Source organism: Amblyomma americanum, chromosome 5 (assembly GCF_052857255.1).
Source record: "Amblyomma americanum isolate KBUSLIRL-KWMA chromosome 5, ASM5285725v1, whole genome shotgun sequence".
In the NCBI taxonomy this organism is placed as follows: domain Eukaryota; kingdom Metazoa; phylum Arthropoda; class Arachnida; order Ixodida; family Ixodidae; genus Amblyomma; species Amblyomma americanum.
Genome location: NC_135501.1, coordinates 136,084,105 through 136,105,095, shown reverse-complemented (window position 1 = coordinate 136,105,095; position 20,991 = coordinate 136,084,105). Strand labels below are relative to the sequence as shown.

Sequence of the window (20,991 nt, the reverse complement as noted above, 5' to 3'; positions counted from 1 at the left end):
CGCCGAACGCTCCGTCCCTCGTGCGTGCTCTGGACTGACCGCTGCCTCTGGTCTGTAGCTCGACTGTACCACTGGTTGTTTGCGATGCAGTGCTTTGCAAGACGTTCCTTATTGCAAATGCTATTATGTCGCCTATGTGTGCGTGTGTGCGGTGCAGCAAGCAATTGTAACATGAAAATAAGCGTTTACTGCTGTTTACTGTTTAAGCATTCTGCTTAAAGAAGAGAGTGACGCCCGCAGAAGTGAGTGCCTTGTTTGGTGCTGTTCCGCCGTCGTGGGGGCATGTGAAACGCGTTTGCAAACTCTTAAGGTCTGAAATGTGGCGTCAAGTAAGGTTATACACCGACTGGCTGCGCGCTGCATGTTTTGCGCGCTATCCGGAATGGATTGCTTCAAGACTGTTTCATCACCTCAGAAGTGAAGCTGCAAGATTGACAGAAGTTTGGTGGAACAAGAACTTGAAATGGATTGTTGCTAGCGCGAGGAAGCCTAAGAAACAAGGGCGCAGTAAGGGAGGACTTGTAGTGATGGGCGGGGTTTCTGTCCCAGCCAATATCTCGAACTTGCTTGACAAAGGTCCGAAATTCGGTCTGGAACCTTGTGTACCCCCTCATGAGCTTGTGGGCCTGAACCGTCGCATAGCCGAGAAGGCAGCTCAGGAAAATCAGGGACGTTGCCTTTTAGATGGCATAGACTGTCTGTCAAAGAATGTAAAACTTAAGAGACAAGACAAGGCTAAACAATCTTTGGCTCGTATTGTGAATTTTTTTACGGATAATGAGCTTTGTCTTCTACAGGCGGATAAAATCACAGGTTTTGTTGCCATGCCCAGAGCCATGTTTGTTGAAAAAGCTTTGCAAGCAGTGAATAAAAATTTCGTAGCAGTGAAAAAACGTGACACCCAGATTAAAGGCAAATTTGCGGAATTTTGTAAGCGTTTAGAGCTATTACCGCTTGCTAAAGCCATCACAAGTAGTGAAAGTGGCGGGTTACAGGTGTTTTTTAGTGTGAAGACCCATAAACCTGATGCCCCCCTTCGTACAATTGTAAGTGAAAGGGGAACATGGCAAAATCATGTCAGCAGATTCCTTCAAAAAGTGTTGAATGGCCTCAAGATAAATGATCCATTTTTGGCGAGGAGTTCTATGGATGTTATCATTTTAAGCAATCTAAGATTGACTGTGTTCGAAAAGTGTTTCGTTATGTGGATGACTTTTTAATTGTTTTAGACAAGCATTGTGCCATTCCCAATGAGGATACGCTTATGAGTGTACTGCATGACTTCAAAAAGCATGGAAGGGGGCTCACTTTCACGTATGAGCTCCCGGTTGAAAACAGCCTGCAGTTCTTGGATGTGAGATTAAGGTTTATGAATAAGCACGTGTGCTGGTCTTACTTGCCCAGAGCACAAAAAGAACTTTTGCCTTATAGTTCATCCCATTCAAAGATTGTGAAGAGAGGGATCGCAAAACTCTGCTTAGAATCTGCACTCTTAAAATCCTGTGTGCATGATATGCAAGATAGTTTTGAGAACCAATTGGCTAGGCTTGAGGCCGCCGGCTTCCCTGACTCGGTAGTTGTCGCTGTTGCAGAAGCGTTATTGAAGAAGTTGAAGCCCGGAACTCGGAAGGAGGCAATAACACCCCCGCAGGCTAAAGTAAAACCTGCAGTGATGCCCTACGTGCACAAACTATCTCATGGCCTCAAAAAGGTGGCAAACCGGCACAATGTGCCGTTGGTCTTTTCAGCCCCTCGGAAGCTAGGCCAGTTGGCCCGACGCATCACAGGTGATGACAAGAAACCTGGGTGTAAAAAGAGGCACGGGAACCGCTTTGCGGAATGCGCCACAGGCGTTGTGTACGAAATTCCCTTGACGTGTGGCAAGTCCTACATAGGGCAAACGGGGCGCTGCGTCAACGACCGTCTCAGGGAACACGAAAGAGATTTAAGGAATAGGGAAGGTGCTAACCTTGTTGAGCACTGCGCAACTTGCAAAGATTGCACACCGATGTTTTCGGCAGTGAAGATTCTAAGCAGAAGCAAATTAAAAACAACCCGTGTAACGATAGAGGCATACTATATTAAAAAAGCTGGGTCAGAGTGTGTCAGCGATACCTCAGTCATTCTGTATAATACAGAAAAGGCGTTCCTGTCAAAGTTTCTGCGATAAAGATATGATGAGATTATACAGAAAAGGCGTTCCTGTCAAAGTTTCTGCGATAAAGATATGATGAGATTGTTTTTCTTATTTTTCCCTTTTTTTGGTTCTTTTACGGTGTGCGCCTGCGCTGGTCTGAGAGTATTTAAGCTGTGTGTGTGACTCTGAATAAACAGTTGTAAGTCAGCGCTGTGTTCGTCCTTGTTCGTTCTTCTTCTTTTCTGTCTTTTGTCTTCTTTTCCTTGGCTAAAAACGTGCCGTTGCGCTGAAGAACTATGAACTTCAATCAACAATACCAACTAGCCCAAGAACTAACTCTACTGAAGTTACTAAAATATACTTTAATTAATTTATACAGGTACCTGCAGCACCACAAGGGCATTATTGCAGAGGTGACAATGGGAGGAAAATGATCATGTGACAAAAACAAACAGCTAAGCACAGGTGGTAAAAGCAAGAAAGTAACTAAATAGGTAACATCGATGAGTCATCTCGAGGGCGAACGGTCTTCAGTGTACCGCGGTGCAAAATTACAACACAGAAATGGAAAGGGTACACTATCGCTTGAAGTACAATGCCAGTCAAAAGATATGAAGTTAATGAGATATTAATCTATGGCAGACTGCGTGACAATGAACACAGGAACTCTGAACACATTTTGCATTCACCAATGCTCTTGGGAAGCCTATTGCACCGTGCGGAAGCATGCGGAAAAAATTAATTACGGTAGACATCAGCACGACAGTGCATTTCAAGAACTCTCAGCTCGTGATCACATTGTTTGGAGATGAAATGGGGAGGGGAAATGTACAAGTTCTTATTTATTCCTGTGAGGTCAGAGTAAATTTGGAAAAAAGTTCTAATTTTACAGTTAACCGGTGGTGTGCTAGTGTTATCATACCAAGGTTCCCTTTAACTAATGTAATACTGCTGTGAAAGTTATAATTACCAGAAACAAATCTCGCAGCACGGTTTTGGATGCGTTCAAGGTTTTCAACAAGATTACAGCTTTGAGGGTCCCATACCACTCAAGTGTATTCGAGTACCGGATGAACGTTTGTTATGTAAAGCTTACTTTCTGGGGGGCCTGATACGTCTAGCAAGTTTAGCATACGAGATGACTTTAAGGTTAAGTATTCAATGTGTCTGTTCCATGTTAAACTTTCTGAGAAATAGACCCCGTGGTATTTGTAATGTTGGACCTTTTCAAGAAGTAGTCCGTCCAATTTATTCACTGATCTCACAGGAAAGCGTTTACGGGTGAATGGCACAAGTTGACATTAAGCATTGTTCAAAGACATGCCCTACTTAGTGCACCAAGCATGAATTTTGTTTAAATCATTTTGCAAACTACTAACATCACAATCATTTTCTATATTCCTGTATATGGCACAATCATCAGCATATAATCTCACTTTACATTCTAGATTTTAGACAATGTCATTTATAAAGACTAAATATCTATAAAAAGACTATATAAACATCTATATAAAGACTAAAAAAAGGCCCCAAAACAGACCCATTTTGCAAACTACTAACATCACAATCATTTTCTATATTCCTGTATATGGCACAATCATCAGCATATAATCTCACTTTACATTCTAGATTTTAGACAATGTCATTTATAAAGACTAAATATCTATAAAAAGACTATATAAACATCTATATAAAGACTAAAGAAAGGCCCCAAAACAGACCCGTTTTGCAAACTACTAACATCACAATCATTTTCTATATTCCTGTATATGGCACAATCATCAGCATATAATCTCACTTTACATTCTAGATTTTAGACAATGTCATTTATAAAGACTAAATATCTATAAACAGACAATTTCTAATCCAATCTACTATTGCAGGGTGTATACCGAGACAAGGTAATTTATGTAACAGCAATGCATGAGAAACGGTGTCAAAAGCTTTCCGGAAATCCAAAAATATGCAGTCTACCTGAAATCCAAGGTGAAAAGAGTAAAATAGATCATGGGAGAACTCTACCAGTTGAGTCGTACATGACAAGCCAGGCCTGAATCCAGGTTGAACATTCGAAAAGAAATTGTTTTGAAGGTCACAGCACTGTATATAATGTGTTCTATTGTTTTGCAACATATGCATGTTTGAGAGATAGGCCTGTTATAGTACACTTTTCTAGTTCTTTTTACTCATGTGGTGCTCTCACAGCCATGTCAGTTGGATATTGACCTTGACTGTATTGTTCACATACATGCAACAGCTCCATTTTTAAATGCATGAGCATATGTGGCGGAGTGGCATCCATCTGTGGTTTTAAAGATAATAAAAAGTGGCTTGAGGCGTCCATAGGCCTGAGGGACGTAATGGCGTTTCTTACTGAGTGTAGTTCTCGCTCTGCCTCTTGAATTGCTTGCCGCTTTTTTTGCCGTTTTATTCCCCTTAAGGGAACAGCACTTGTGCTTTGGGTTGGCGCTGGAAGTAGCCCGGCTTCACTGCCCTCTGTGTAGCCTGGTCCTCCAAATATTGCCTCAAGCTCGTCCAGAGGCGTCTCTGGCTCCTTTTCATTGGACACAGGGCTGGCCATGTGCAGCTCTGCGCTGCCAACCGACAAATCAGTTGGCGCCAGGTTGCAGAAGCTCCTGGGAGGAATGTACGCGAACTGTTAAATCGTTTTCACATTTATACTACTCGTCGCTTACCGTCTTGTTTCGACGGTGTCCCTGAGGAACTCCATCTGCTGCATGTAGGGCCACGACGATTTAATGCCAGCTGCTGCCCCACTCCTCTTACTGTCAGCTTCATCTTTTATCTTTTTCCTAAAAGTATCTTTGAGATTTTTCCATCGGTTCATCACCTCTTCCGTTGTCACTGAAATGGGGAGCAGCACGCAGCGTGATGTTAATTAAAATAAGAAATAAAGAATTATGAGTGCACATAAAAGTGTTAAAACCATGCATGAACATGCAGATACTGCAGCCTGTGCACGCACCACTAAAATGCTATCATTTGGCGCCACCACATTAGGGTTCAGCCACAGATCTGTTTGTACCGCTGTTCTAAATTTCCTGATAGAATCTCACCGACTGCCTTGCTAAGTGTTCCAACCTTTTCTTTTCTATCAATTATTACATTTTGACTAAATCATTAATATTTACTCCCTCTCTTTATTATTATTCTTAAAATTTTAAAATCAAAACACTCATCCCTTTTCTGTTCATGACGAAAAATTCACCGGTGTTGCGCTCCCACGTGCTTTTCCTTTTTGTTAACTGCGTTCAGGTGAATAGCCACCCGATTCTTGGCCGATCCCCCAGTGTGGGTATGTTAACAACAACAAGTCCACACCTGTGCGAAATCGAAAGGGCCGACTCCCGTTTACAAACGCGCCATAGAGTTGCATATAAAAGCAGGCAGGCAGTGCATTAAATTACATTTCACGAGTGACTAAAAGGCTACACACGAACGCCAGCTTTTTTCTGACGGCCACGTGAAGCAAACAATACTGGTACAACTCGACTGCACAGAGCATCCGAGCGCACTGGGAAAAAGAATTAAATTCTGAGCAGCCTACAGTAACGTGTGCGTGGACAAGTACAATGCACACTTGTATGCTTATTCGTCTCAAACATACATAGAAAATGCGTGCTCGGAGAAGCCTCGACGAAGAAGAGCGCTCGTGTGCGAATCGTTGCAATCGCACAAGTGCGGTCTGCGCGGCGACAAAAACCCGAGTTTCCGAAAAGCTCCGCCGCCTCACTGGAGTGGCGAGAAAAATTTGTTACGACAAAGCACACGCAGCGTCATGCACTTCAAGAAACTGCAGCGTAAAAAAAAAAAAAAAACTCGCAATCCAGGAGTTCTTTACAACTCGTGTTTTTGCTTACCGGTGGCGTAGTTCTTGCGCAGGGCGTCTCTGACTTCTTCCCAAAGGGCTTCTTTCCAAGCCCGGTTTCGAAAGTTGTTGTCTTTCATGTCCCACAGAAGTGGCCGCTTTGCAACCTCCGCAATTAGCAGTTCATTGAAAAGTTCGCGAGGCATGTTCTAGGTTGCACGTGTAGGACACAAACACAAACACTGGTGCATGCTTTCTAGCACGAGGCCTCTACTGGTCACGTGACAACGCCGGGCTGTCATTGGTTGAGATGCGGTGCTGCCGCGTCACCGCCGCGAAAATTTCCAACTTGCCCGAACCTCGCCGCTCCAGCCGCTGGGGCTTTCTCCGCCGCTTGAGAGAGGGTGTACTCGCCGCCGCGGCGGAGTTCGCGAGCGGTTCGCTTGCATGTGAAACAGGCATTAGGGTAGTACTACGAATGCACAGATAGGTCATCGCTGCACACTAGCTCGACGCATCGCGCATCCCCTGGCCGAAGCGAGACGGTCCGAGAGAGAGGTTATCGCGTAGCGATAAGATGATGTGTTTGCTTTGCGACCGTGAGGCATGGTGAGACCGCCTACGGTGCAGCACGGTCGGCATGCCGCCGCCCCACTGATCGCTTCTCTCCAATTTCAGTGCTGGCACGAAAGCCGTTGCGTGGAGAGCGTAAGCGGAAGAGCCTTTCGCGCATGCATCCGAACGCAACCGTTGTGCCGGCGGCGGCGTAGCAAGCGTTGTTAGTCAAGGTCACAAACGGTCGCTGGGTGGGGCGAGGGGGGTGTTCTGCCGGCGACGCTACGTCACCGAGGGAACGTGTCCGGATAGCGCTCCACGAGGCGTTTGGAGATAGCGCTGCATCGCAGTCGCGCTTGGCGGTTCGAAGAGGCACCGGCACTTTGCTTGCTTCCTTTGCGAGCCGAGTCTCTGCAGCTGTGACCCGACTCCTCTTCACGCTTTTCTCCTGCTGCCTGTAGCGTCACCGGCTGGGCAGCTACGAGCGCCAGTGCTCCCACTCATCGACGTGCCTGCACGCGGCCTCGGGACTCAGTGAGGTGTTTGTTTGCCGTTGGTTCTCGGCATGTGTTAAAAGCCCTCGAAATGGCGTTTAGTGCGTGTGCGCTTTTTGATAACAGCTAGACTGGTGGCGGGTCTACTCAACCCGTCTGTGCAGCTTATCATCCATAGATGTAGAAAATGTCGCCGCCCGTCTTTCCGCATACTACGGAAAAAGTACGCATGACATTCGCGTCCCCTCATTTTTTGTTTCTTTATAAGGCGCCAGCTGTATGCATGTCTGGCATGGATACAAATGGACAAAATTGCGCCCAGAACGTCCTTATAAATCGAATGACGTTCCTTGCATGTTGTTTCGACGAATTTTTTCAAGGATTTTTAGGTACAGTACTCACGGATTGAAATAGGACATTCGGAGCGCTAACCTTGCAGTGCCACGCGGCATGTGGTAAACCACAGGCCGGCTCATTGACTACTGGAAGGAACAATTCTGCTTTGTAGATGTTCTCCCTCTCGCGCCATACCACAATGCACCACCTTGGTTTCATGAGCGTCTACGGGCGGCACTCCATGAAGCGACGGCCACGCGCTCCGAATGTCCTATTTCAATCCGTGAGTACTGTACATGTTGTACCTTAAGACCCCAGATCTGTTATATATCCGTACCTACCTCTGTCCTCTCTATCTATGAGAATAAGCATTATAGTTGGGAATTGATTGAAGTATTATGAAGCAATTAATTGACTGCTGGGAAAAGCTAGAAAGCTTAAGAGTTTCCGATTTTTAAATTTTTTTTTACCCGCCTAAATGTGCCGCGTCGAACTTCGCCTTGCTCTTCTATAAAACACAGGACACCAAGGAAGTTTATTGGCATAAAATAAAACCGCACTTAATGGTTTGTTTGATAGTTCGGGATTATTCAGCGCGTAAAAACATATGTAAGTGTACCGTTATCCGTTTGTCTGCATTTGAAGCAAGTGGGACATCTTTCCCGCTGTCCCAAAACATCTAGGTTCACAATTAAGTTGGACATTTGTGACGTAGTTTTGAACCGGTCAAACTACGCACCGCCGTTTGCAAAAGCTTGTATGACACGGGGTCTGCTTCTGGGCGTACCTGTGTTCCTTGTATCTCGTTGCAACCTTGAAGATTACCTAGAGGGTGAGAATTTTTCTCTCGTGATCGGTGCTTCAGATTGCCATCAATAATAATAAGGTGTTTATTCATATAACATGCAGTTTCTATCCAGCTCGCATAAACGTGGGGTGGTTGCCAATAATAATACTAAGCTTTTTATTCATATAACGTACAGTTTGTATCCAGTTCTCATAAGCGTGGGGTCGCTTGTGTGCGAAGCTGGGAAGTCCAGCGGCTTTGCAGAATCAAAAGGCCACTGTGTCCAGGTAGCGTATCCACGCAATGTGCACACGTGTACGGAGCACATTTGACAAGGAAGATGCTTAAGAGAAAGGAAAAAGGAAAACAAGACAATAAAACGCGCATATTTAACTTCCTGAGCGAGAAAAAAGAAAAACTCTAAAAAGAAAACAAGACACTTCAAAATGATATTGCATGATATAAACAGAAATCGTTGCTAGGCGTAGTTGCAAAACAACTTTAACAAATGGCCACTGTGAAACGGTATACAGTCGATGCGAAGTTCACACGTGCAGATAGTATATGTACAGAGAAAGGTGTTAAACGCAAAGGGGAAGAAAAAATAAAGTGCATCGTGCTTAATTCACTTAAGAAAAACACTTCAAAAAGATACTGCTTGAAATAGGCGTCGTCGCTAGGAATCCAAAGGGCAGAAACCAGTAGCGAACAAAAGATTATATGTGAGCTGATAGCCACATTCTTAGGAGCTTTTTACTGAACTGAATTCAGAAAGCAGCAATCGTACACAAGCTGGTTGAAGTACAACGGTGTATAATATTTTCCAGTCCTTCTGCCGTGTTTAGTAAAAAAATCGAGGTAGCACGTAACATTCTGTCGACCGAAGGGCATGCGTTTTAATATTGTCAGTTTTGAAGGCAAAAGAAACATAGTTCTTGCACAAGATCTCGAACACACACGTACTGCTCTCCAGTGAAAAGAATGTCTAATCTTCACATGGTATTTAAGAAATTTTCTCCGTGATATCGGGTGCCGTAAGTGAGACTATTGCATATTTTATGAATGGTGCGATTTAGTCCACTTGTGTGCAGAAGCGAATCCATAAATTGTAACACCATATTTTATGACCGATTCGATTAGGGATTTGTACACCATTTTCCTCACTGGCAGATCGCACGAAGATCTTAATGTGTACATTTGTGCGCAGACAGCTTTTAATCGTTTTGCTATTTCATCAATGTGTTCACCCACGATAAGGTATCATCGAAAGTCAAACCAATATATTTGACAGTTTTCGATAATGGCAACGTGCGGCAATCGCAGCGTTGGCAGCTAACGTCACGTAGATAAATGGATTTTTTTGGGAGTTAGGTTTCTGTGTGGACTATGGAAACAGAGTAGCTTTGTCTTTGATTCACTTACAAATATTCTATTCGTAGAAAACCAGTTTAAAAGTATAGCTGTATGTTGAGTGAAATATGCATTGCTTCATCATACCTTGCACTGGGGAGAGCAAGGGCTCTATCATCCGCATATAAATAAATTTTTGATATCAATGGAAGATAACGCAGCTCATTTACGTATACATTGAACAGCAAAGGTCCCAGGACTGACCTCTTTAGAACCCCGTGTATGAAGTCAAGCATTGAATTGAATGAATTGGCAACACAAACGCACTGAGCGCGATCGGTGAAGTAATCTTTAAAAAATTCTGAAATATACCCCGAAAACCAAAATTGTACACTTTGATTAAAAGTAAGTCGTCATCTTTCGTATCGAATGCCTTTTCTAGATCGATGAAGAGGCTAAGGACTGTGTTATTTTTATCTATTGCGTTTCAGATGAAGTAATTAAAACCTTCTAAAAGATGTGTTGTACTGAACCCGCTCCGAAACACGTACTGGGCTGGGTTCAGTAAATCATACCTATTACAGCAACTAATCATAGTCTTGTAAACAATCTTCTCTAATATGCAAGCAAGAGTAGATAGGATTGCTATTGGTGCGTAGTTTTCTAGTGAATTTTTTTATCCTTTCTTAGGCAGAGGCTTTACTACACTAATCTTCATTCCCTTCGGAATTAGTCCTGTGGTCAACGTTTTGTTCATGATATAGAGCAGCAGCTACTTTAGTGGTGGAAATTTCCGTGCAATGTCGCTTATTCTAATGCCTTCAATACCTGGTGATCTTGTGGTTGATATTGACGAAACTATATTCCATACTTCATTTTCATCCACTGTTTGCAAATGTGCAGAGTGAATGTTTGCCGACGGACGGGTGTACTGATGTTGAATAGGTGGATTCTGAAGACGCAGCTTACGAACGGAGTCAACAAAATGCTTATTGAAGTCATTCGCAAGTGTTTGCAGCAGTTTGGACGGAAAAGCTTGTTGTAGAGTGACGTCAATACTCTTCTTAGGGGTCTTCCAATAATGTTATTTACTAAGCTCCAGGTTCGCCCCATGTTTTGGCGACAGCGTGAAAAATCTTTAAGGTGGTACCTCTTCTTTTCTAGAGCTCCGCTTTATGGCCCGCTTGCAATGTCTGTGGCCTGGGAGCTTTAGAAAAGAACGGTGCGTGCCTGACAGCACTTGACATGCGGTGAAATCTAGCTCTGTGGTGCCATTGTGCCCGCAAACACCGGGCGATGCCGCACTCTGGTTTTCTCCGTGCAATTTTGTTTTGCATTGAAATTCGCGTAATGTTCGCGTGGTGAGTTGAGATGACAAGGAGAGAAACAGAGAAACCGCGTCAGAGGAAGTGAAAAGAACCGCAGACTAGCCAGCGCGTTTAACTCGCCGAGGTGCCGCTCTTTGTGGGGGTCTGTTATCGGCAGCCAAAAAAAAAAAGTAAAAGGAAGAGTAGTGCACAAAATAAAAGACGGGAAAATTAGTAGGGAGAAGTTTTATTGCTGCAAATTTTTTTATGGATATACCTAATGGTGAAGAATAGGGCTTTTCTCAATTGCCAGTGGTTTCACTCAATTTCCTACCTGCAATCAGAATGGTGAATTGTCATATATTAAGCCGGCTGAAATCTGCTTTTACATATCGCGTTAACGAAAGCGTCAACCTTGTGGTTCTTGGTATTTAATTCTTATCAGCACTGCTCAATTGTTCCGCACGATGAACATCTCCTGACAAGCTCATGAACTCTCTTCACAGTGTGAACGTAACTCGCTTCCGCAGCTTGGCGCGCTTCCTAGGAATATGCGAGAGCACACTGGTGAGTACAGAAGGTGCTGGTGTAGTGGCGCCCATCACGTCGCCGCCATGGGCGCGGTCGCAGCCAGCTCACACTGGTGTTGGTCAGGGCGCGCGAATAAAATCAGTTCCATTGCTGCCCGACTGATCCCACGATGCTCTCACATTTCTGTTTCTCGCGCCTGCCTCTAGCCGACGGTTTTCGCGCTCCTGTGGCATTCCGTTTTTACCTGCGTAAAATTAGTGCCTCAAAAAGGGCGTGCGCCGAGATTTCGTGACCACTTATAAAATAAAGCTCTACAAAGGTCATAACGCGCAGTATATTGTGTATTGCCGTGTATAAGTCGACCCCCCAACTCGAACCTCTCTCTGGCCAAAAAATAAAGTTGACTCAAATATAAGTCGTACAGCCCCCCCCCCCCCTCGCCCCCCCCCCCCCCCCCCGCGTCACTTATGTGTTTATATTTCCCCACGAGATGCAATGACAGCGCGTGTGCAGCTCAAAGCAATAAAGGTGGAAAGATGAAATCGCAAAGCCAGCACTAAGAGGCAAATGGAGATAGGGGGCGATAAAACGGCGACCTCGCGTGCGGCCCTGCTGAGTGGCGGCAAACAGAACAGCCACCGGTTGGGTAGTTTCGGATTCTGGCGCGACGTGCACGCTCCGGAGGTTACCGGAACTTTGCTCTCGCAGCAGATCGAGGCACGCTGGTTCTGGTGCCTGAATGTGGCGCTCATCCAAAAAAAAAAAAAAACCGGTCGTGCTCACCCCTCGCGATATGTACCACAGGGCTGCTTGGCCTTGCCAATGTCCAATGACCTTTCGCGGCCGCACCCATTTTTCCAAGACTGTCCTGAACGCACCCGCAGGGAAGTTTTTTTATATATAGATCGGGGTAATAAATTGAGGGTGCATAAATGACGCGAGTAAATATAGTAATTTGCATTATTCGACCTGTACACTTAGCGACTTGCATATGGAAGTGTGTCGTTTGGTAGCAAATTTGAAACTATTCTTTAGTTTCCAAGCTTTAATTGCGCCCATTGTTTTCTCGAGTGAACGGACCCGAGTGGTGTTAGTTGGAGCGTTTATAGGAACACAGAATCCAGTGTTATCAATTTCTTAACTATTGCGGGAAGCATGAATTGCCGTTTTATTCTCCGCTTAGTTGATTAATGCATTATTTGCGCGATTTTTGATGTCAGGTACTAATCTTTATTTATTGTAACCACAGTATATGAGAGTGCATTATGGAGAGGAGAAAAAGGGCAAGGCGAATATGTGTTTAATTTATGCAAGGTACGACTTTATAGTGTGAAAAAGAATTGTTATTCATAATTTGGAATGTCACAACAGTGCGATAGTTATACCTGTGAGCCTTATGCGAGAACGCGATCAGGATATCAAGAAGCTGCCGTTGTACGGCATTAACAGTAGAGAATTTTACCATAGCGCGTACTGCTAACGTGCGCCGTGAGCGCGCATGCGCCATGACCACGACATGGCAAGTGTACCTGCAGCTGATGGGCAAGGGGTACCATCTATAGAGCATTATATTCAATATATACATAAATGACATTGCTTTTATCCACAGAGTAGAAAATTTCAGACTGTGCATGTTTATGAAATTTATGAATATTTTTGTCATTAAATTTCAATACAAGCTCCATTAGTGCAGCAAACAATTTCCAAACATCTTTCAAAATTGTGGGGACCTGCCCTGCAGCCCCTGAGTTTGCTTTCCCGCGAGGCACCGTGCAGCGGCGGTCTCACCTCGAGGCTGAGCGGATTCCCTTGTCAGTTACATTAACTGGCCTGCGTCGCTGCGCGGGAGACTGCTGAAGCCTGCCCGCGGGAGATGGGCTCTCTTCGGCCGGGATAATGAGCCTGAGCGGACGCGTCGCTCGGGGCTCCGCTCTTCGCCGATGGGGCGAAGAAGCGACGGGGAGACAGGCTCCCGTACTCGTCCCGTCCGGCCTGCGGAGTTTATATCCCTTGCCCTAGCGCGGGCGAACATTCGCTCGGAACCTTGCTGGTGAGTCGGACGACCTCGATTCATTAGCGTACCTTGTTGCTAGCTGGCGTTATTGTTTCTGTAGCAATAAATGCCTGTTTGTGTCAGCCAATGTGTCGTTCCTTTGTTCCCCCAGAGCAAAGCCCGCCGTGGTCGGCGAGCGCTCGGTAGCGTACGCGATCACGGGGTGGGGTCCGGGCGGCTTTGAACCGTGTCAGCCGCGATTGAGTGGGGAGAAAGTACTTATCTCCCCATGTCAAACCCCACATCTGGCGCCCAACGTGGGGCCCGAACCCACGACCCTGAGATTAAGAGTCTCATGCTCTACCGACTGAGCTAGCCTGTTTGTGTCAGCCAATGTGTCGTTCCTTTGTTCCCCCAGAGCAAAGCCCGCCGTGGTCGGCGAGCGCTCGGTAGCGTACGCGATCACGGGGTGGGGTCCGGGCGGCTTTGAACCGTGTCAGCCGCGATTGAGTGGGGAGAAAGTACTTATCTCCCCATGTCAAACCCCACAAAATGGAGCTAGAACAATATATTAGGTAAGCCAGAAAAACAAATTGGCAGTGGTTTAGCTCTGGTTAAACCTGGAGTGACGCGATAGCTACAGCTGGCCGAGTGGAACTTGGTCACATGACCAACCACGTGATCAGCCATGGCGCCGCGTCGCCGGCTGCTGCTCAGCACCATGTGACCAACCACGTGACAGCGTGGCGGTGCCGCCACGCTGAAGGCTCGAAATGCTACAGTAATGTAGCTATCGCTACAAAACACCAGCAGTAATCTTTAGAACAATAGGCATAGGTGATTCCCACTGACCCTCTAGATTTTATATAATTCAGAAAATGTACAGGTTACTGACTCGTTAAAAGTACTTAGTTTACTTTTTACTGACGCGCTGCAATGGGATGCTCATGTGAATTTTATGCTACAGAAACTAAGTCAAGTAAGCCGCATTGCAGGTATAATAAAAATCTGTAGCTTCTATCAAGATCATCCAAAATGATAATTTAAACTCATATGTAAATTATTGCCATCTTTCATGGGGCAGATCAGTTTCTAATCTCTAGAACACTGCTAATGAAAAAAGTAATAGGTGTCATTGTAAATATGCACTGCAATTCATACGCCAAAAGCCTATTTTCAGCAAGTATGACATACTGAAAGTCATCAGCTTTACAAGCGAAAAGTTTTGCGTGCCTACTTCTCTAAAAAATTTATAATGTAAAAACAAATATAACAAATTTAAAACAATACACACAGTCATTAAAAAAAGGTATATTCCACATCCAAGAACAAATGACCGTCAGATGATGGCTAACACCTTTCCATGGCTATTAAATTATTACTTGAATATAGGAATTGGCATCCAACCCTTGGCACCATCGGCGCTCACTTCTCTTAAGAAAGGATGATGATGATGATGAATTTTTATATCGCAAGGGCAGCTTTGGCCAAAGAGCGCCATGGCACAAGGCAGTTTTCATTGCACAAGGTGGGGTGGGGTCAAAAACCCATTTCCCAAGCATTTCACCCTAAAGAAGCCGAGCAGCAGGCAGGGGAGAGCTTGTACCCATTGTACCACCGGTGGTTACCCGGTGGCACTGGGGATCGAACCCCGCACCTTATCATTCAAATCACCCTTCTATACTGTAACCACGTTATTTTAAGTTTTTTCTTTTCAAAGTTCTATTCCATCGGGTAATTAGCCTATATGTAAAGAGGGGGCCAGCGACAACTCAAGCTGCGGAATAGCTGCTTTTACCTTGGGCCCTTCCATTTGCTTGTAAATGAGCGAATGAATCTGACGCCCAAGGGCGACCTGCACATGCACACTGACGGCGCACGCCAGCTGTGAGCGCTAGCGGTACGCAATGTGGCAAAAGTCTCACGGAAGTTTTTATGTTGCCTAGTCATAAAGACTCATTACAGTCTACTTTGAAAATGAAATGGGCCACTCGTACCTGATGCAGATCCCGGAAGCCGGTCGTTCTCCACGTCCATTGCAAGCAGCGGCAGCTCCACCTGTGGAGGCCTTCGAGCTGCGGCCACCTCTTTTCGCCATGCCCTCTATAAAAGATACCACAGCGGGGGCGCCTGCCAGAGTCGTAAGTATCGTAATAATGCTCATCAACTGGGGTTTGTTTATCCACGACAGGACAATAACCTTTCTCAGTGGTCTCCAACTGGTCCTCTCCCAGATACGGCCGCGGCCACCCATTGCGTAATAAATTTTCCTATTTTATCTCGCCACACAATTATATGCTGACCTCAGCTACCATTTTCCTGATGCCCGCACAGATCATCGAGTGTCTTTCCAAGGTTCATGTGTTGCTGCCTTTTACTTTCGCTAAGATGTTAACTCGAATGTGTTCTGTAATGCTCGCTACTCCTTTCCTGCCTCCTTCTGTGTTATACCCCCTTGTTCATTTGCGCAGCTCCCATCTCATAGCTTCGAACTTTAGATTAGGTCAAGTTCAGCTAAAGTCCCATTTTACCCCATTCATTGCACCTCTCAAAGCAGATTTCTTTTAAAAAAACTTGAGGGGTCACTTGAGCTCCACCTTAAGAGTACGACGCGATAGCGTTACTTGGTTTCTTCAGCAGACCGAGGTCCTCTTTGCATGTCTCTTCGCCTGTGTTCTGCCTTGATGCCCATATGTGCAGAATTGGTCGTTTTCTGCTTTACATTCACAGATTGCGGGGTTTCCTTACACCACCCCTGGTGCACTGGCGCAGCGGTTGAGCTATGCGCCACTGCCCCGACTGGTGGCTGTTTCAAACACAACTCCCCGGTGGGGCTTTCGAGACCCAGGGTGCTCTTCCTGAGCAACCTTTCGCGACTAATAATCTACTGCCACTTGTCACGATGGGCTGTTTGCGCGAAATCCGGTGGGAAGGTTGCCGCCTTCCACGATGGGCAGCTAGTTGTGATTACATCACAAGGTAATGTGACATAGGTGGCAGGTAGGCCACTTGCTTTTTCGCTCGCAACGCTGCCGACTCTCTAGGCACCGCTAGGCACCAGACGATTACTGGTGTGTATCTTAAAGTTAATACTAACCGGTGTTCTCAGGAAATTAATTACTTTCAACGTCTTTATGGGGGATGATGATAATTGGAGGACGCAGATAAAAAAGACAATAAAGACGGCACACTTTCTAACATCACAAACGCGAGTCAAGGCCCATGTTATAACGCTGTTCGTCCTTTCCTCTGCGTGACATCTCACGAACCGTATGTTCTAAAGTACAGCTAGCGGCAATATGAAAGGGGACACGGGAGTGCGTGGCCTTCAAGCATCGCGAAGCGCTGCCACCGAGATGCGGCGAGAGTTGGCAGCAAAGGCACATGCGCAGCAAGCGTGAATGCCAAGCGCTCCCGTGTTCCCTTTCATATTGTCGCTACCTGTACCTGTAAAGGCCCAGGCGGCGTCAACACACGTACCCATCTGTGTGTTATTGGTATCATTGTATCAAGCACTATATAAGCCAATGAAGTCCTTCTCATTTCTCTCTCCCGTTCTCGCTTCTTTCAAAACTTGCAGATCAACATGGCGAAGTACTTGAACAGCCCTGCGCTCTCGGACGCGGAGTTCGTGATTCGCACCGGTAACGACCCTATCCCAAGGACCATCAGTGTGCACAAGCAGTTCTTGGCGATGAGGAATGAGGTGCTTTACGAACTATTATTCGAAAGCCACCGGGGGGACACGAAGTTCTACGTGGACGACTTGCATCCCGACGGATTCTACGGATTGCTCAAGTGAGTGCGTTTCGGGCATAAATTGCGCCTTACGTTGGCCTTTCTGGCCAGAACTGGCAAACAGGCATTCAGATGTAGGTCTGAAAGGTTTTTGGTTACTAGAAATGTGCACTCTTTGTCAAAAATTAAACAGGCCAACGTGTTTACTTCTCGCAAAAGCACCGAAGTTTGGGCTAGTTGGTAATGATCCATATTGAGAAAACGAAGCAGCAAGGAAAAAACGGGGACGAAAAAGACTAGTTTTATTTTTTTTACTAAATCATTATTATTTAATCCCTCTCTTTATTATTATTCTTATAATTTTGAAATCAAAACTCTCATCCCTTTTCTGTTCATGACGAAGAATTCACCGGTGTTGCGCTCCCACGTGCTTTTCCTTTTTGTTAACTGCGTTCAGGTGAATAGCCACCCGATGCTTGGCCGATCCCCCAGTGTGGGTATGTGCCATCTTTTGATAGGCTAACAACAACACACATACGACAGGACAGGCTGCTTTCGTTCTGTCGTATGTGTGTCTTTTTCGTCCCGGTTTTTTCGTGCTGCTTCGTTTTCTCAAGATGTTTACTTCTCGGCCACGCCGTATGACTCGTTATGCACCACAGCGTTGCAGATCTCTTCCGTGTAAAGGGAACTATAGTCCTGCCCCCTAGATTTACACGGATGCTCCAAGATGCCTACTTCTTGACTTAGAAGCCAACCCCCTGGACTCTAAACTTTTTACAAACGCTGTACAGAATATGCATTGACAGACTTCGTCTCACTCGCCGCGGTGTCTCATACTGCTGCCCTGCGTTGCGCGCTAGAATCCCGGCTGCATTTTAATCAATGGGATTAGCCGAACCGGCCGTGTGGTGTGCGATGACAGTGCACGTTAAAGAACCCCAAATGGCCTAAATCCTCCGCTGCGATGTGGACTAAGTGTAAACGCGATCACAACAATGTTTGCTGTTTTCCGTTCATAGTTAAGTGCTGCTAATGTTGCCCGCGAACGGTCTGTGCTGCGCAGGTATCTCTACTCTGGCACTTTCTGTGCGAATTCTTTCGAAGAAGTTATGCTCACCCGCATAGCTGCCAAGCGGTACAAAGAACTGGGCCTTGAAAACGCATGCTCAAAGTACATCGCTGAGCACCTGACCGTGGACAACCTCTGTCCTCTCCTGGACTGCCTGAACACCAGGGACATCGGGCTCATCGACAAACCTGCCATCGCGATGTTGAAGAACAGCGGCGCCTCAGTGCTGCGCTCGGACACGTTCGTAGATTCACTAGAGACAACCATGCACGTCATCCTGGACGTGGTGGCCGGCGTTCCCGAGAACCTCGTGGTCGACGCCTTGCGGCGGTGGGCGGAAAAGAAGTGCGAAAAGGACTTGTACGCCGACGGAACCGCGTTGTAGCTGAAGACAGTGATGCAGCCATTCTTACCCCAGCTCCGGCTCTTGGCCCTCACTGCGGACGAGTACGTCAATGGAATTGGCTCCTGGGACATACTCAGTGATAGCGAGAATTACGCCATCCTCGAGAACATCGTTGCTCCTGGGTCAGTGCTGCTTCCGTCTTGGGTGAACACTGACAGCACTGCTCGTAGCCAGTTCCAGCGTCACTACAGAGCTATACCTTAGGAACTGCGTCCCAGGCCGCCATCCAAGTCTGGTCAAGATTGACGCCGTCGCGTGGAGGAGCGGCTTTTTCGCTGCAGAACTGATCACCCAAGATGGAAGAGTCCAATAAAAAGGAATATCTTTGTAACTTTGTGTAACTTATTTGCCAGTTATCGCAGTTCTCAATTAACACCAACATACGTAAAAACTTCCAGACGTCTTCAGTGAGATCAATATCGGATATTTCCCAGACAGTATACAGGAACATACAGTTCGGGTGGTTCCGAACTGAAGCTCATGTATCCATTATAGGTAGGCTAGAGATCAGCACCTAATGTGAGAAATGCCCGTTTAGTTCATGTATAATGAAAAAGCATGTCTTTGAAGCGGCGGGAAGCGCTGCTGACTAGCGATAACCTGGAGAACCAACGGGCCGTCATGCAACAGGTCCGCACGGCAGCTCAAGCAAGTGGAGCCCTGGAATGAGGACACAGCCCGTAAGTTCGCCCAGCTCCCCTTCACTTTAATAAAGTTTTTATTCCTCCTCCTCGGTTGTGTGGACCTTCAGATCCTTGTTGATCTAGCAAGTCAAGAATTCATGCTATAGTGGAAAGTTGAGTTCATAATTTTCACCTCTTGCGCACTGTAGACTTCGACCAAGGTAAAACAAATGGTAGGGTTTTAAAGTCGTCAAACCGAGTAGACGTGAGCAAGCACGTGTTTAGCCTTATTGGCTCATGGTTTTGCTTTGCTGGGTAGTCGGCACGTCTGGCGACGATATTAGACTCAGGTTAAGCTGATCTGATCTGTTCGCGTCACATATGGAAGTTGATGAAGGCCACGATGTGCAATGCACAGCGCGAGAGTGCGTTGCAGTTTAGCACTAGGCGTGATCGGCCTGCGGCGATATAGCATAGTACTCTCGTGCAGTGTCCAGCGAAGCTGACCTGTTCGCGCCTTCGCGGGTTCGAGTACCAGTCGCGGCAATATTTATTTCATTTATTGATTGATTAAAGGTAAAAGCTTGACGGATGGCCCGCATTTTGCAGCTCTGGCCGATAGAGCTTTCTCTTTTAAAGTCAAGGGTGCTTATGATCAGGGTTGCCTCTTAGCAACTGATAAAAGAGTCAAAATAGAACCACACTATAGGCAAAAGTAGCTGTGTGCAAAGTAGCAAAAGTAGCATTTACCGCCCCAAATTTGTTCCAACGTAAAATGTACATAAAACCCTTCTTTTACTTGACCTTTTCATATTTTTTTGGCGAGGGGGGGGGGAATTTAGGTAGTAAAAATCGGGCGCCATTTCTTTAATTCAATATTTGCCTGGTAGAAATAGTTTCTTGTAGCAAAAGGTTTTGTTCTTTTGGGTAATTCGTTCCAACAAAGATAACTGACCATTTTCTAGTTCCTTCTCTACAATACGCGCAATCCTTTATCTTTTGCTCTTAATTTCCTTAATGGCAGGCTGCACTCTGCGCGAATGTTCTAAGTCGAGCTGTCGTGCGCGGCTGGCTTGGACACATCCGGAGCCTCAAGTAATCACGTACGGAACGCCGCCTGTATGTGGACAAGAGTGCGTACGCTGTGATCCATTTCCTTTTGACTCCACATGGAACTAACGAGTCAAGCGGACGGCGACGGAGGGGAGTTCGGGGTGCGCAGACGACCCAGCTTGGCTGGGCCCCATTGTTCGCAGCCCGCTCCGAGAAGCAGCAACGAAGGCGCGTCGCCTTTCATCCCTACCGCGGCGACGCTGCCCAAGGCCATTACCCGGGCGGCGGTCGTTCAGTGTGTGGCTAGGAGGCAATTTTGAAGGCGCATTCCTCATGTTCACTGTGAGCGCTTATCAGCTCCATATGACTGCCAGGCACTTCCTGTGCATGTGGGGCATCAGGAAGAATTGGGGAGCGGCGGCGCCTTAAGTGGCACGGCTTTCGACAATCTGTGCGGCCCTCGCATGCTCTTTAAGCGAGTAATCATGCCGCCCCGCGGGGGAGGATGGAGTGATCCGAGAGGGGAATTGTTAGTATTCGTGACAGTGACCTGTCCCCTCTCCCCAATCTTTGATTGGGCGTGTTTTACGCTCCTCTGTCTCTTTTTCAATGTGTTTTCCTCTCCCATGTGTTTTATTGGATGTGTTTTCCTTTCCCCGGTCCTTGTTTGGATGTGTGCTTGTGTTTTGACCTAATTGGTTGGTGTCCCCACTGAGGGCGGGGACTTAGGGATTAAAAGAAGACGTATTGGTGGGACCGGGGGTTGATTTCGTCTGGTCA

At 46.2% G+C, this 20,991-nt stretch overlaps 2 protein-coding genes across 5 annotated transcripts; one reads left to right on the top strand and one right to left on the bottom strand.

The window, feature by feature from the left end:
* Positions 1 to 2,493: 2,493 nt before the first annotated feature.
* On the bottom strand, positions 2,494 to 6,285 carry LOC144132721 (uncharacterized). The gene is made up of 3 exons (XM_077665329.1): positions 6,019 to 6,285; positions 4,834 to 5,002; positions 2,494 to 4,773 (listed from the first exon to the last, which is right to left on the bottom strand). The coding sequence occupies exons 1-3, from the start codon at positions 6,170 to 6,172 to the stop codon at positions 4,320 to 4,322; spliced, it is 777 nt and encodes a 258-aa protein (XP_077521455.1). The 5' UTR covers positions 6,173 to 6,285; the 3' UTR covers positions 2,494 to 4,319.
* A 377-nt stretch (positions 6,286 to 6,662) lies between these two features.
* LOC144132720 (BTB/POZ domain-containing protein 1-like) lies at positions 6,663 to 18,866 on the top strand. 4 transcript variants are annotated; one of them, XM_077665328.1, is made up of 4 exons: positions 6,663 to 7,073; positions 15,326 to 15,460; positions 16,900 to 17,117; positions 18,124 to 18,866. In XM_077665328.1, exons 2-4 carry the CDS (start codon positions 15,416 to 15,418, stop codon positions 18,512 to 18,514), a joined length of 654 nt encoding a protein of 217 aa, XP_077521454.1. In that variant the 5' UTR covers positions 6,663 to 7,073; positions 15,326 to 15,415; the 3' UTR covers positions 18,515 to 18,866. The 4 variants fall into 4 exon arrangements, with proteins under 4 accessions (XP_077521454.1, XP_077521453.1, XP_077521452.1 ...); XM_077665327.1 differs by having other exon boundaries at positions 6,664 to 7,055; XM_077665326.1 differs by having other exon boundaries at positions 6,665 to 7,060.
* Positions 18,867 to 20,991: the final 2,125 nt, after the last annotated feature.